The sequence below is a fragment of the Lacerta agilis genome, chromosome 3 (assembly GCF_009819535.1).
Source record: "Lacerta agilis isolate rLacAgi1 chromosome 3, rLacAgi1.pri, whole genome shotgun sequence".
Classification (NCBI taxonomy): Eukaryota; Metazoa; Chordata; class Lepidosauria; order Squamata; family Lacertidae; genus Lacerta; species Lacerta agilis.
The window spans coordinates 38,571,213-38,587,879 of NC_046314.1; the positions used below are offsets into that span (position 1 = coordinate 38,571,213).

At 40.6% G+C, this 16,667-nt stretch overlaps 1 protein-coding gene across 1 annotated transcript in view; it reads right to left on the reverse strand.

The window, feature by feature from the left end:
- UBE3D (ubiquitin protein ligase E3D) overlaps nucleotides 1-16,667 on the reverse strand; it is a 52,731-nt gene that overhangs the window by 23,346 nt on the left and 12,718 nt on the right. The window contains exons 5-8 of the mRNA XM_033143300.1: nucleotides 16,411-16,487; nucleotides 14,870-14,938; nucleotides 12,415-12,523; nucleotides 10,417-10,586 (exon numbers count right to left, since the gene is read on the reverse strand). Of these exons, the coding sequence (XP_032999191.1) occupies nucleotides 10,417-10,586; nucleotides 12,415-12,523; nucleotides 14,870-14,938; nucleotides 16,411-16,487 (425 nt within the window). The remainder of the gene's footprint in view (nucleotides 1-10,416; nucleotides 10,587-12,414; nucleotides 12,524-14,869; nucleotides 14,939-16,410; nucleotides 16,488-16,667) is intronic.

Below are 16,667 nucleotides of genomic sequence, written 5' to 3' on the forward strand. Positions count from 1 at the left end.
AGAACATCTCAATATAAATAGCAGTATTTTATTCCTAGTATGCAAATAGCCTGATGCAAATGCTTCAGGATTATTTGGGGGCAGAGGGCAACTGACCAACCCATTCTTCTCAAACCTTGCCCACAGCTTCTGCATGTGCCATAATCTCAAGCCACTGGACTGTCATAATGGCATGATCCTGGTGATAAATGTTAAAATGACAAGTAGCTGATGGACAGCCTACTGTGAAATGAAGGGTCTGCTATGTGCAGAAAAAGGCAATCATAACTTCCTGTAGCCATGAGACAACTCTACCCCCATAATCTTCTGGGGCCACACAGACTTACAGCAACAACTGCTACTGAAGCAACTTCATTCTTCTGCCGACTGGATTCTCTAGCAGATCCTGAAATAAATTCCATCTGCATTTGAATTATTTTATGGATGTGTCTTTTAGCACATTTTTCTGCTTCTGTTATTTTAATGCCAATGTTTGGAACTTTTTTCCATTTGCATTTTTATTGTATTTTGCTACTGCATAGGTAGCCTCCCTTGACAGGAAGGATATAAGTCTATGAAATAATAGCAATGCTTCAAAGTGTGGCGGTTATATGAGTTTATATGTTGGGAGCATTTGACTGAAGTTTAGTCACTAAACCATGCCTGTTCTTTTGTATTTCTTACAGTCTGGAAGCCTGCCCTAAATATACAATTCCCTACAGAGTGATATAGGATTTTTTAAAAAAGTATCTTTCAATAGCAGCTCACTGCACTGCCTTTCAAAGTATGCAGTATGAAAACATTGATGAATAGGATCCCATTATAGGAGATGTGTTGTGGTTTTTTTTTTGGAGGGTGGGTTTAAGCACGACACAAGAGCCATGGCTGAAAATAAGTTAATACTGACTTTATAAAATTCACCTCTTCTGGAAAAGCTTGAAGCCTAAAGGGATTTCTAACAACTGTACAGTATTATGGATATTTTTTCCTCTTTGCCTGCTACTTGATCCCTTCAACTTGAAGAATTATTTATTGTTGCATGGTCTTTCAGATGAAATCTGCCCAAGTTAGTAACCAAAAATTTAAGGTAGCCATACTGGTTTATTAGAAGAAAACCTCAAAGGAACAAAGGGGTAGCTAAACTGTCACAATATAATAGCAGGTTTTAAGTTCACCAGAACTGTTTTTTTTCTGGCTGGATGTTAAGCAAGCACACAAAACCAACCAACAAAAAGGTGGTTGGGGGTGGGAAGTGTGCAGGATGAAAGTTTCACATAGTCTGCAGCAGGAAATCCTATACAAGTCTACTCAGAAGGAAGTCTGTTTGAGTTCAATAGACCTTATTCCCAGGTGAGCTACTGTGGGAGCTGTAACAGGCTAGATCTAGGGTCCCCACTGTGGCAGCCATGAACAAATACACCCCCAATGGCTTCCACTAAGGCCCCCTGCCTGCCTCCCCCCTTTTTAATTGAGGATTGTTGGTTTAGTGGGGCAGTGGGGGTTGCCTGGTTTTTATCACTGTTATTACGACAGGAGGTTTCATATGGTGTATATTTTGTCCATTTCTGGGGTACATCTGAACATCACTAATTTTTATTTTGAAATGGGCATTTTGTGGGGCCCACAACAGCTTTCATTTTCCAAATCTGCCTCCCAAAAATGGTTAGGGAATTCCTGGATTCCATCTTGCCAAGCAAAAAACAAAAACAAATGCAAGTTTCATAATGAGTTACTGAGATAAAGGGCTTGCTCCCATCAGGAAGTACTTAGATCCATTGACAAAGCTAGATATTAATTTTAGGTTCATAATGTTAGTTTTTTGTTTCTTTTTTTTAATAGATTTGTTCATGAGATCATGCTTGTGACATTTTTGTTTTCATTTGATTCCAAAATTTATAGGCCAACCTTCATCTGATCAGGGTCACATGTTGCTTCATAATACAATAATAAAATACTATCCGTGAAACATTAAATAGAACCAGGAGTTTGTTTACAGCTCTTTATATGCGTTCAAAGCTGGTGTACTTATTTTCAATACATTCCAGACTACATTCCTTTCTATTTCAGTAGCTTCTATATAGCATACAAAAACCATAAGCAGTCTTACCCTACTGTGACTGCTAATACACCCCAGTGAGGAATATCTTCAAATTAGCTTGGAAACATTCTAAAGGGACAGTATCTTCCACAGAAAAGAGATGAGAACACAATGCAGTTTAAAAACCACAGTGAACGCTGTGATTGCTCGATACTAACACATCACCAGTAGAGTTTGATATTGATAAGAGAACCTAAAACCCAGCCAAATAATATATATTCAACTAAACCATGTAGTCATCTAATAATATTCCCATTATAAACCTCAGTAGATTTTCATGAGGTAACGCTCGATACTTATATAGCTTTAAGATTTGGGTAGGATAAATCTGTATTGTGAATACGCAGTTTAGGGCATTCTATTTGAATTTTATATAACTGTCATTTCTTTAAAATCATAGTAAACTGACCTATACCAGATCCATCAACCCCAATATTGTCCTTTCTGATCTGGAACTGCTCTCCATAGTTTCTGGCAGAAATTGTTCTCTCCTGTTATTGGATCCTTTTTTAAAAAAAACCTGGAGGTGATGGGAACGGAACCTTTGCCTTATGTACACAAAGCCTGTGGTCTGCCACTGAAATACAGCCCTTCCCCTTTTATTTAAATAATAAATGTTACTTAAATACACTACATTATTTTTTTTTTGAGATATGCACCACATTGTACTCAAAATTTAGGTATAGATAAAAAAGCCTATGGCTCAGATCAAGGACAATGAATAGGCTACAAAGAAAATAGGAAAAGCCATAGAACAAGTTATTCAGTCTTCTGATCCCTACCTACCCAAGCTGCTTTTTCTTAAATGAAACTAACAAAAGTGAGATACATAAAGATGGTCTCTATTTTTTGTAATTCAGTTGCTGCCTCTTTTCAGCCATCTCGTTTCTTAAACAGAATCCTAATTTATATAGGCTTTTCAATGGTAGGATTATGTATCTTCTGATAAAAACTCTATACCAGTTTGTGGTACCCATTGTTTGGAACGAATACAGTGGCTTGATATTCCAAAAAGCAAGTCATGGTTTAGCACCCCATGTCTTCTTTCACTGTCCATCTATTCAAGGCTTGTTGCTATGGTCCAGCTGGCTTCAGAGAGGCTATAACTAGGTCTCATCAATTAGCCCGTCATGGCTTACAAACCCACTTGCAAATCAGGGTTTGCTGGATGACCCACAACCATGGTTTGCCAATTCAAACTCATGCCAAAAAATACTTAAGCTTCCTTAACCATGGTTTGGAGCAGTGTTAGAGCTGCACCATAGAATGACCAGGACTGGATAGAAACCCAAAAGGTGTGGGTACACAGTCCTTTATATAGGGGCAGTAGGACAACAGTTGTATTATTTTTAACCTTTCCTTAGAGAAAAAGAAAAATATGTTCCTTTGTAGCTTTTCCCTTTTTTGGCAACTCTGTTAGATAGCCTTTTCAGAGTTTATCGTGATTCCAGCATTGCTTTCTTGAGTAGTAGTTGCTTGTTCAATATCCATTGTTGTATGTGTTTAATAGGGACAATTTTTCCTTAATGCGCATCACTTTTCACTTATCAGAACTCACTATTTCCTGGCAGGGGGGAAAAGCAGTTTTCTCTTCTACAAACCTTCTAATCTAGAGAAATAGCCTTAGAAACCTGGGATATGTTGTCACAGTTAACATTTATCTTGGCAAAATACATTTAGTACAAAAGAAAACCTCCTGTCCTTGATTCCCGATTCTCTCTGTCAAATCTTATTTATTCCTAAACAACAGTCTAGCCTCTGAAAAAGGAGCTTTACTCTACCTGGATAAACACAGTGAAGGAAATAAGAACTTAAGACAAATAATCCCAAATCCCAAAGGGCCTTGTTAAAGTTGCCTCATAAAATTTTTACACTCACATATGAGTTTGGAGAGGAAAAAATGTCAACCTAGCAGTTTGAGCTCACGCTGACTAATGTAGCCTTAGGGAAAATTCATGTGCCTAGCTATTTCAAATGGATGTAAAGCAGCCAATTATGATAAATCATTGCAGGCTGTGGCTAATGACACATTATTTTCAGACATAATAATCTCATTTTTAAGTAAACAAAATTACAAAGGCAATGTCCGACTATCAGGGAGCTTAGCCGTTTTACTTATGTAAATCACAATCACATTTCTCTCATCACTGAGGCAAATAAAACCTCAACAGAGTTTTCTAATATGGAGGGTATAAACTTCTCCCATCCTGCAACATTCAGCCCATTGCCCTTGGGTAACAAAATGCCAAAGGGCCAGTTTATATTTCAGTGGTTTAGCTTTTATGGACTGAACTACTTTGGGTTGTGGGAAGGGACAGCACATGCTTTAATATTCACACACTCACATATACTCCTCTCCTTGCATGTAAAAAACTAGCATCTCAAGAGATTTCAGCCTAGGCAGATAACTGCAATGTGTTGTACGTAGGGCTGCTGTTGAGCAGAATCTGGATGCTGCAGCTGGTTCAAAATGCAGAAGTCATGTTGCTAATTGCAACTGAGCACCCCAATCATATTATGCTGGTATCTTTGCTAACTACCAGTTCATTCTGGTGTTCAGTTCAAGTTGATGGTTTGGGCTTCAAAGCTATATGGTCTGAGACTAGGGCTTCTGAAGGGAGACAGGCTGCCTTCTCTCACCAGTTATCAATTAAGATCTTCACCATGAACCCTTCTCCAGATGCCCCCATCTTTAGAGATTCAAAAAAGAGAGACAGAGGGCTTTTCCAGGCATGACATCAAAATTGTGGGACACTTTCCACAATATAGTCCTCTATACTGGAGGATAATGGAGTCCTCTCCATTATCATCTTTAAAAGGACCAGGCAAAGCCTGTCCTATTACTTTAGACTTTTAAGGGCCTTTAATTTGGAGTGGGGCAACTTCTGTGCAGCTAAAATACAGTCCAATGTACAAAAACAAGAGTCCCCTTTGTTGTTCTGCCCGGTTTTTCCACCTTTAGTACCACCCACCACTGATAGTCCCCAAAAGGTTCCATATAAGAAAAAACGGTTCTCAGAATGGGGGGGGGGAGGACCACTTCTCACACCTCTGCAATAGCCTGACATGGTACAATCCAATAAAATCATAGCCTAAAATGCCCTGTCCAAGCAGCGCCCCCTCCCATCCCACATTAATCAAACAGGCACAAAACTTGCATGAAAAACTAGCTTTCAGCTGTGGTGAGGGAACTTGTCTGCCATGTACAAAACTCCAGAAAACCAACTTAACTTTCACTTGTCCTTGTGTATTTTGACAGTACTCTTGTCCACTAGAAGACAATCATTATTTCCCAAGTCTTTCCATGTTAGCTTAGCATTTGCAATGAAAATTATAGATTTTAAAAAAAATTCTGACAGCTACATTACTAAGGGAATTATTATTCCACCATTACCCAAGAGATGTCTTGTCTTGCAATTTCTACTAATGGTGCAAGCGAACTTCTTGACAATATAAAAAGGGGATTGGGGTGGGGGACATGAGTATCAGAACTCTAATTAGAGCATCTAATTCTGTCTTTTGAGTACATAATGTTTCAGGAGATCAGTTATGCCTTTCAATGGATTAAGAGCTTGATATATGAAATCCACAATAATATTTCAAATTGCAGAAAGTGATTACTAACTTTGGGGAGATTTACAAACATCAAGAACAACAAAAAGCCCACACTCCCTTCTTAATAAGGTACCTCAATAAGAATGAGCAATAAATGTAAGATTTGTCATTGAGTTTTATGGTACACAGTACTGCAGAAAATGGGCCTCTGGAAGCAGCTTCATTATGGGCAAATAGCTGTGCAGTGAAAGAGACAAGTTTGATGGCCAGGGCCCCACTTCCTTCATTATGTAGCTACAGAATACCCATTATTAAAGAGATCTTTCTTTCCATACACTTGCAGGGTATACCCATAGTTGCACAACATGTGGCCCTCCAGATGTTATTAGACTCCAACACCCATCAGCTCCAGTCAGCAAGGATGACGGGTAGAATGATGGCGAGGGATTATGGGTACCAATGCTATCCAAGCTAGGGCTGAGCCAGTAAGAAGTGGTTTATTATGTCACCACGATGGATCACTACTAAAAGAACAACAAATGTTTGCCTGTCTAGTAAGTGTGGCCCTGAACAACCTCCCTGATTGGCTGACATAATTCAGGAACCCATGTACTCACCTGTAATGAATGAGCCACTTTGAAAAGTGTATTCAAGATCGAAGGTTTAGAAACTCAAGTGAGACCAATATCCATAAAAAGATACAAGAAACTTTATTAAAAACAAAACTCTGTAAAAAGGGAAAGTTTCAAACGATTACACAAATTAAGACTGTTCAGAGGCTAAAAAAATAACAAAACTTATCTTGCTAATTGACTGAAACACTTACGCATAAATCTTAGCAGGCTGAGCAACAAAGCAAAATACCGTACTTTTCTGTGTATAAGACAAGTTTTTTTTAACTAAAAAAATGTTAAAAGGGGGGTAATCTTATACATGGGGTTAATCTCCCCCCCATTTTCTTAATTTTGAGTTCCCCAAAATAGGGGGCGTGTTATACATGGAAAAATACGGTATCTTCTAAGGTCCAAACAGTCGCTGACTGTCCATGCTGAGAGCTTCTTATGCTCACTGCATCCCAGGTTTTAAGGGAACACTGACTATGCGCGTTCACCCTTTCCGCCCAACGAAATAAGCACGTGTCTTTAATTACCATTTGACACTGGCCTTGAGGTCTTAATGAGAGGCACCTGTGTTTAGGTTTATTATTCCAGGGATTCAAACAAATTCCCATGTAACCCGCAAGCTAATTTTAAAGGGACTATATCACCACATCACCTAAACCAGATTAATTCAGTAAAGTGATCCCAGGTGTAATTGATTAACTAGTACAGCCTTCCCCAAACATGGTACTATCCAGATTTTGGACTCCCAATTTCCATCACCCAAGCCACGTGGATGATGACCAGGGATAACGTGTTGTGGTGCAACAAAATCCAAAGGGTACCAAGTTGAGGAAACTCAAGCTTGTATCTTAACATTGTTATCTTCACTACATGATTCTTCATTGGCCGAGATAATTATGAGGGAAAGAAAAGCACTAAGAAAAGGGAAATAGTATATAACTTAATTAAAGCAACAACCTCCTCAGAGAATGATCTGAAGGCACATGCAGTAGTTCTACTTCTAAAGCCAATCAACTCTGAACCAAAGAACGACCTCAGTACAGAATTGCCTGGCAACTATATGTCAGCTATTCCGAGCTCTATGGGGGAAGAACAGGGTATAAGGGACTGATATGAGTTTAAGAAGTGAGGCAGCTTTGCTCCTAATACAGTTCCATGAGCAGCCTTGAGTCTAAAGCAAATACACGTTGATGAGTGTGCTGAACATTGATGACATGTGTTTACAATCTATATCTGTGGGCATCAGTGAAAGGAACACAAGAGCAAACTCAGAATAAACTGCATGTGAACATGAGTCACTTGGCCCAACCTGCCCATGATTCTAAACACACTATTTGGATGTTAAGTCCAACCAACTTCAAATGGAGTTTACGTCTGAGAGCAGGTGCTAAAGATTGTGCTCCAAGACTATTACGGATAAAGATAATCCACAGAAGTCCCCAAGCTACCCAAAAGCAGCTTCAACAGCCAAGTAAACACTTCTATGAGGCAGAAGCTAAGGGCTGAGAGCAAATGTAAATTACCCAGAAGTACTGGGCTGAGATCCAAAGAGCCTGCTGCATGACAGAAAATAAATTGTTGTGGTGGGACCGAACTTTACCTCATACTGCTTTTTTGTTTGATTTTTGCATAGCTTGGAGCAATATTCTGGTGATGCTCAGATGTCCTCAGTTGGATATGGATAGGGAGTACAACAGATAGCTAACATGTTATACTGCAACTGAGCTCCACCAAAATACAGCCGACAGAGAAAGAGGAATGAGAATGTACCATGCTCAAGTGTACACTGTATGACTGAAAATAAAAATTTAAATCGTTTTAGAGCTAAACCTTCCTTAAAATGATTAGAGCAATCAGGGTTTCAATTTGGGTTTCTTGGTTTTAACAGTAAAAAACTTGAAGGTCACACACACACAAAAACCGGTCAAGAACAAACTGATGATTCAATTCACCAGCTTCTATACCGGAGGACTTAAGATACAGTATTTTAGAAGGGAGTGAAGAAGCCCAAAGCAAGTGATTAAATCTATCTCGAAAAACAAAAGTGGTTTGTCTCTGTTTCTTTGTATCACTGTTTTTGCCTTTGGCCCTATCCAAACAAGCTGGGGAAAATATTGATGATGTTTATATCCTGTCTTTCCCAAAAAGAGCTTGTGAACATGGAGTTTATTTTAGCCTTGTAATGTAGGATAACCTGAGAGAGTGTGAATGTCCAAGACCACTTGCTGAGCTACAATGACTAAGTCAGGATTTGAATACGAGTTTCCCATATTGAACCTCATCACTCTAGTCTAACCCCATGCTAGTTACACCACAGTAACTTCCTGCCTTATGTCCTCATTCAGTCTCTCAGAGGAGACAAAAATGCCCTTGCTATTATGTGGTCTGTGCATCAAGAGACTTGCCCATCTGTTTAAAATTATGAAGAAAGCAAGCCATTCAGCACCGCATATTCTACACAAGCTTCTTTTAAAATGTCCCTTAAAGTTTTAAAAGAGCGAACAAATGAGTTAGAAAGTACTTCATCCAGGGTATGGCGTGCAGGTGGTGTGTTTATAAAAGAAAACCCTGTCAACCAACAGTCCTACAAATTTAAAGGCACCCCATTGCATCTGCTGCTTCAAAAGCTACAAAAGCATTAGCATGTAAATTGGTTCTTTACCACAAAAAAGCATCAGCTCTGCTTCAACCCCTATTGACCTACTGAAGTACAAGTCTGTTTTTGCTGCCTTGTCCTCTTCCTCTGGCTTGCCTACAGGATACTAGAGCTTTGCTTTCTAAACTGGCTCCCACCACTTCTCCCTTAGGCCTACTGCTGTAGGCAGGTTCTCCCCTCATCTCCCTCTGACCAGCACGGGCTGGCTAACCAATAGCTAACTATTGTTGACCAGCACCTGGTCACATATACACTTCTTCTGGCCCTCTAGTCCAGCCCCAGCCAATCACACTGTCTAACTAAGAATTCTAAACCTGCAGCCACCAATCAGAATATAGAATCATAGAACTGTAGAGTTGGAAGGGATCACGAGGGTCGCCTAGTCCAACTCCAGCAATGCAAGAACCTTCTGCCCAATGCAGGGCTCAAACCCATGACCCTGAGATTAAGAGTCTCGTGCTCTACCAAGTGAGCCATGAACTGTGGTTCGAATACTTTCTCTCCTTCATTTGCACACAGAGAGTTCTATCTCCAACCCCTCTTCAGCTGTCAGTTAAGGTCCCTAAGTGACGGTTAAACCAACTTTCACCTGACCAGGCAAAAGACTTCCCTCACCAAACATATTACAAATGTACATCATACGTTACACACTACCCATTAAAACACTGTTTAAGCAAACAGGATTTCTTTACACTTACATATAAATACCAGTACATATGTGCATAAAGTCATTCCCACCTTTATTCTCCCTGGCTACTTTTAAGTCTAAGAACTCCGCTTCCATTTATGGGAATTATTCATGAAAAAATGAAGTTTTCCCACCTGTACAAAATTCCTTGCTGAAGACAATACCTTTGGGAATCATAAAAACATGTGGAGTTAATAAAAGGTGCATGACTATAACTTCAAAGAGAAACTATGTTACTTTTACATTGAGAATATATGGAAGGAATCGCCCTTACCAGAAAAATATGTTCATGTGCGAGCTAAATGCATGGACCTTTAGAGGACATGGTTGTGTGAATAGTGGTGGCGAGGGGTGAAGCTAGCCCTCACGTGTCCTTTTAGTGCTTTGGGGGGGGGGGATATGTGCACCACTAAGCTAAGTTCGCTGTTTTATAACCTCATACTGCTTATATATTCCAAAATAAAACCAGGATCAGGAAGCCAATAGATGAAAAAGTAAGCACACTAAAGAAGTCCATATTCCTTAACAGAGCAAGTACTAAAACAATTAAATTCTGCTCTATCATCAGTTAAAGGCATTAGCAGAATACAGACCGCAATTATACCCACACTGTATTATATAAAATAGTGCAATATCTCGTTTTGTAGTCAAACATTATGATGACTTTGCTTCATCTCATTTCAAATAGGTGAAATAAAACCTTTCTGTATTAGAATTCACTGGCTTAAATAAAAACACTGGCGATTTGTACATTGGCAATAAAATAATAACCTGCTACGGTGTTTTAATAGAAGTCACATACACAGCAGGTACTTACTCCTTATTTCTGCTTTTTACACAGGGGTGGTAAAGGACTTTGATAGCCTTCTGAATCTTTAACGGCCTCAAATCAGACGACATATCATGTTCAAACACTGTAAAAATATTACTGCAGGCCGGTGTTCCTGAAGATTCCACCAGCAGCGTGTCAGAATTTAGTAGCCACATCTGGGAATGAAGAGAAAAACCTACAAGTTGTGGGGGTTTTTTTGTTTTTGTTTTTTAAAGAAAGGGGTGGGGTAGGGGTCCAGTCCATTTAAGAACATAAGAGCAGCCCAGCTGGGTGAAACGAAAGGCTGTTCTCATGGTGGCCTGCCAGATGCCTACAGGGAGCCCACAAGAAGAGCATGAGCACAACAGCATTCTTCCCACTCACGCTGCCTGTCAACTTCAGTGGCATCATGACCAGCAGCCATTCATAGTCTTGTCCTCCACAAATCTGAATTAGACAAATTTGTCTAAGCCCATTTTAAAGCTGTCCAAGTTAATGGCCATTGCTACATTCAAGAATACGCTGTGTGAAGAACTGCCTCTTTATGTCTGTTCTGAATCTTCTAACGTTCAGCTTCACTGGATAACCCCAGGTTCTAGTACTATGAGGGAGCAAAACTTCTCTTTATCCACTTTCTCCACACCATGTATAATCTTATACAGTTTTCTCATGCCTGGCCCCAGTGGCGTAGCAACCGGGGGGGGGGGACGGTGCACTCCTGTTGCCATGTCTCCGGGGGTGACAAGGCATGAGGTTTGCCAGCAGCGCCGCTCCAGCGCTGTACAGACGGTGCCAGGATCTTCTGCTCGCGGCTGCAGCTGTGAGCAGAGGATCCCGGGACCGTCTGTACGGTGCTGGAGCAGCGCCACCAGCAACACACTACGTAGCGTGCATGTGCGCTAGTGACACTGCACATGTGCGCTATGTAGCGATGCCCTGCCCCCAGGTGCACACCATGTTTGCCGCTCCGGGTGCCCGAGCGGCTTCCTACGCCACTGCCTGGCCCCACTCTGGCTCCACCTACTCACCTTTCTTAATTAAGAAGTCCCAAACACTGCAAGCTTTCCTCATAGGAAAGTTGCTCCAGGATTCCTTGAACATTTGGGCTGCCCTCCTGCTATGCTCATTTCACACTGACCAGTTAACTTTTTTGCATACACAGACAGAAGCACACTTATAAACATCAAGTTAAAGGGCAATGAAACTTCAAATCCAGCATCCCCATGATTATGATCCATGGCCTTATCTTGTGCATGTGTACCTAGAAGTAAGTCCTACAAAGTTTAATGGGATTTACTTCAACTACGTGTATTTATAGTTTACTCTTTGTTTATAGACAGTTTCTTATCACCAAAGTAGTTGGGCCCTATGGCTGCAGCGCTAGATCCCAAATCTAGGGAACTGCCCAGGCAAATCCTGTTCATTTACTTTAGAAGACAAATTCTGGAAGTGCTGTAACAATGGACATTCCAGAGCAAAGGTTGATGAAGTCCTGACTTCCCTTACACAATGTAATTGTGTCAATAATGTCAATTGCATTTTGGAATTTCTGAAGGAACACAACTACAATTCAACCCTACATATCTACTCACCCCTTAAAGAGGAAAATTGGCATTGAATGCAGTCTGCCCAGAAGTAAATCCCAATGAAACTTACTCTCAGGTAAACAGGCATAGGGTTGCAGCCTTTGAGTGCAATCCTATGGACAGTTAACTGGGATGCATCAGACTGTACTGTTAACTGTTAGAACAGGCATAGGCAAAGTCCAGCCCTCCAGATGTTTGGGACTACAATTCCCATCATCCCTAGCTAACAGGACCAGTGGTCAGGGATGATGGGAATTGTAGTCCCAAACAACTGGAGGGCTGGTGTTTGTCTATGCCTGTGTTAGAAGAATTAACAAAGCCTGCTTAGCAAGGGTGAGCAAGCTAAGTAGCATGGAAAGATTTGGAGCCAAGTCATAGGATATCACAATACGAAATAGTTAACAGATCTGCAACTTACCAAGATGTAGATTGTCCCATCAGTTCCTTGTATGCTGAACCTAAATGTGCTTCTAGCAGAAGAAAGCTCTTCAAGGCACTGGGCTACAACACTTTGTATAAAGGGAGACCTGTTTTTTGAAAAGCAAAGAAAGCTTCATATGACTGCCATTGCATGAAAAGCAAATGAGTACGTAAAAGGAGAGAGAAAATCAGGGCAAGGCTTGTTGAAAAGTGAGACATTTGCATTTTTCAGTGCCATTTTTACCTGTGGAAGAGGTACCATTCAGCCCCAATCACACAAAATATTTAGTAGGGCTTTGGACAGCAGAAACAGCAAGAGTAGTAAAAAAAACTGACATGGAAGTATCATCAAAGCATGAAGAATGCAAAAGACAAGAATAAAGCAGTGTCCTGTTCAAGATGCCTTGTTGAGGTAAAACTGGCCCACTGACTGTTCTGCAGTACAGAAACAAAAGCAGTTTGGAGTTCTTTACCCGATTTCTTCACCTTCTTCCTTGGCAATGATTCCCCCATCCCTAAAGGTAAAGGTAAAGGTACCCCTGACCATTAGATCCAGTCGCGGATGATTCTGGGGTTGCGGCGCTCATCTCGCTTTACTGGCCGAGGGAGCCGGCGTACAGCTTCTGGGTCATGTGGCCTGCATGACTAAGCCGCTTCTGGCGAACCAGAGCAGCGCACGGAAACACCGTTTACCTTCCCGCCACAACGGTACCTATTTATTTACTTGCACTTTGACGTGCTTTCGAACTGCTGGGTTGGCAAGAGCAGGGACCGAGCAACGGGAGCTCACCCCGTCACAGGAATTCGAACCGCTGACCTGATTGGCAAGCCCTAGGCTCTCTGGTTTAGACCACAGCGCCACCTGTGTCCCCCCTCCCTACTATACAATTAATTGTCACACCTAATCTAATACAGTACTGAATCCTAGAAAGTTCAAGGCAAAGGGATGGCACTTAATAAAAATAATCCCCAGTATCTTATAATGCGAGCCTGCTGTATGTACATGTCAGACCCCAACCCTGTCCAAAAGAGCTTATGGCCCTTTTCAGGACTAACATATAAACACAGATCTATATTGTCTCTTCAGCATATCCTTATTGTCTCCTATCTCTAAATTTCTGATTCCTGGCATAGTGCATACACAACATGTGCTGAAAAATCTTCCACCTCGATAAAGAAAGAAACCAATCCATATAATCATCATCACAATGCAAGGTAGCTGCAGCACAGGTACAGTTGCTGAAATTTGTTCAATTTTTTTTAAAGCCACCCCTTCAATTAAAAAAAGGAAGAAAGCTCTAATTGAAACTGAGAGCTGTGCAGCTTAGAAAAAGATGGTCACGTATCAGCTTGTAATTGGCAATTATATGTTTCATGGCAGAAATTAATTACAGCAACTTTTAAGTTTGCATAATTTGCCACTGATTAACCCTAAAACTTGCTACAACAGCAAACCAATGCTCAGGCTGGGAATTATTAATACTGTTGTAAACACATCATAAACTGGGATGTTACAAGGGCATTGCAAGGATGATAATAGTGGTTTTCAAGGGCAGGGTAACCAGTAGGAATACTAGGGAAAGCAGTCGGGGGGGGGGTGCAAGTATTAACAGTTTCGGTAACATAGTGAATTTGGCTTTGTACTATGCCTTATAATGATAGTGTAGAACAGGTGTGGGGAAACTCCTTTGGCCCTCCAGATGTTGCTGAACTCCAGCTCCAACTATCCTTGGCCATTAGCCATGCTTGCTAATGGGAATTGCAGTTAAGCAACATCTGGAAGGCCAAAGGTCTCCACATCTGGTGTAGCAGGATGATAAGCCAAGAAAATACAGTAGATTAGTGTATGACCTGATAGATAGATAGCTAGATAGTTCATCATCTATAAGGAAGATCCATGAGAGGAGACATGTGCAAAAAGAGTGCATTCAACAGCTGAAGTCCATTCTAAGAGCTTGAGTAGCACACAAACAACCCAAGTCATAATGTGTCTAATACCACATATCACATCTGTTGGGGCAAACAGAGGGGGAGGATAAAAAATATTCCTTCTCCTTTGCCCACCTGAATAGATATCTATGCATGATTAGATATAGTTCAGGCTTCTGGAATGGACTTTCGGGTTCAAGGAAGAGGAATGCACATTTCCTTCTAATGGGAAGAAATATAAGCACCTTTAAAAAAGTTTGTGATGTTTGATGGCTACAGAGTACCCTAGGAATTGGCATCCCTTAATCAGCCACATGACTTTTGACTTCAAGAATTCCATTTGCTAATGCCACAGTCTAATTAACACTCTTAGCAGGAGAAAGAACAGAAAAAGCAAGGAATGCACTTAATTAACATGGTTTCAAATATATTAAATATGTTATATGTCATGAAATGTATAGGAAAAAATGAAACAAAGGCAGAGAACTGTTGAAAAGTTTTAAAAATGCAGAATTCTTTCACACCTTGGTACCCTGTCAGAACCTTCTTCAGATGGCTGAACAAACACTTCAGTGAATAGTATTTTGTGGCACCTAGAAGTAAAAAGAATATAAGTATCTGTACTATATTTACCAAATGCAGAATTAATCTCAGAGCTGAAGCCTTACTGAGTCACGTGCGTGGGACAAATAACTATACATAAACCACACATATGCTACAAGGAGAGGGAGTGTATTCAAGTGGGAAGGGAGTTCAAATTTAAACTCCCTCTTGCTCAAAAAATTGCAACAATTTTGAGTCTGGTCCATAGATCAGGATCAGACGTTGCCCACTAAAATTTCACATGTCATACGGCTGGAGTAGGGCGAATAAAAACAACACATGACAAGCCTGACTGATAAACCACTGTTACCCCAGAGCATTTTCAAGTTATTTAAAATATCCACATCCAAACTCTCCAATTTTCAGAACACTTTCAACAACAAAAAACAAAGAACAGAAGAACAAAACAGTTATCGAAGCATATTTAAAAGTTGTAGCATGTTATATATTGAAAAGGTCTTAATTGCGTGTCGAGGTCCTCAACCACCCTCCAGGAAATAACTCACACCTCAGACATTAATTTTGGTTTGGTTTTTGGCATAAATTTTGGCCACAACTTTATTAAAATACATGATATGTGAGTGGTTGCATTGGCATTGGTTTAGATCCGTTGCACGTAGCAAAGATCGTGCCAAAGCTTTTAAACCCTCAGACTGTCCATCAACAAATTGCAACATGAGTTTCTTCCCAACAACACCAAGGGCCCAATCGTAGCTGTGACCATCTATGACCCACCCAACTCTGGAGGGGTGGTTTGCCGGCCCCCACCGCAACCCGTGCTCTCCATGAAGGAGAACATGCTTTTTCATATATCCTTCCAAGCCAGCGGCTGCTGTGGACACCAGCAGCCATTTGAATTTCTGTAGATTATTTTTATAGAAGTCCGGAACCACCTCATGCTCCATGTGATTCTCAACCATTGAAGGGTCTATAGATCTGTAGTGTTTCACCTTTGCTTGCTTTTCTATTTTATTTTATTTTAAATAAATGAACAAATAAATTACCCAAAAAATACATTAAACTGGAATTCATTTTGAAATTGTTCTCTTCCACCTAGGACATTAAAGGGGACTAATGGATCCCAATAGCAGATTGAGACTATTAAAAAAAAACCTCTCCCAAACACTGGTGTGCAAACCTCCATAAATAATGGTGATATCTAACCGAACTTATCTGCACATGCAACGGGCGTCTCCCCTTCGCTCATCCTCCGGAAACCTCTGCATACCCCCTCCCAAAAAAATAAACCTGCTCCAGAGTGTTGGAGGACCCTGCAGATCAGATTTGGGCAGGGCAGGGAGAAGAGAAACTAGTAGTGCCATGCCACAGCACAAGATTTCTATTGCACAACTGGGTGGCCATCGCTGGATGTCACACAGTGTTTTTATAACCGATGCAGCACACAAAAGCATCCTCAAGCTGCAAGTGATTGAAACAGCCCAGGGATCCTTTGTTCACATACTCTGTACCTGAGGAGTGAACCTCTCCCAACAATGTCTTGCAGCGCCTGCAAATTACTCTTCTATTAGCCTTTGAATTCTGTAGGGCAAAGAAGCAACATTTACAGACTGAGAAAAGACTGACACACAAACACCTGAATTTTTAAAATGTTATGCCACAATCAAAGCAAAGAGTTAAGTTTATTAACTCCATACGTTTACTGTTCTAGCCAAAGGCCATGAGACACATATGGCAATAGTATTAATAAAATAATACAGA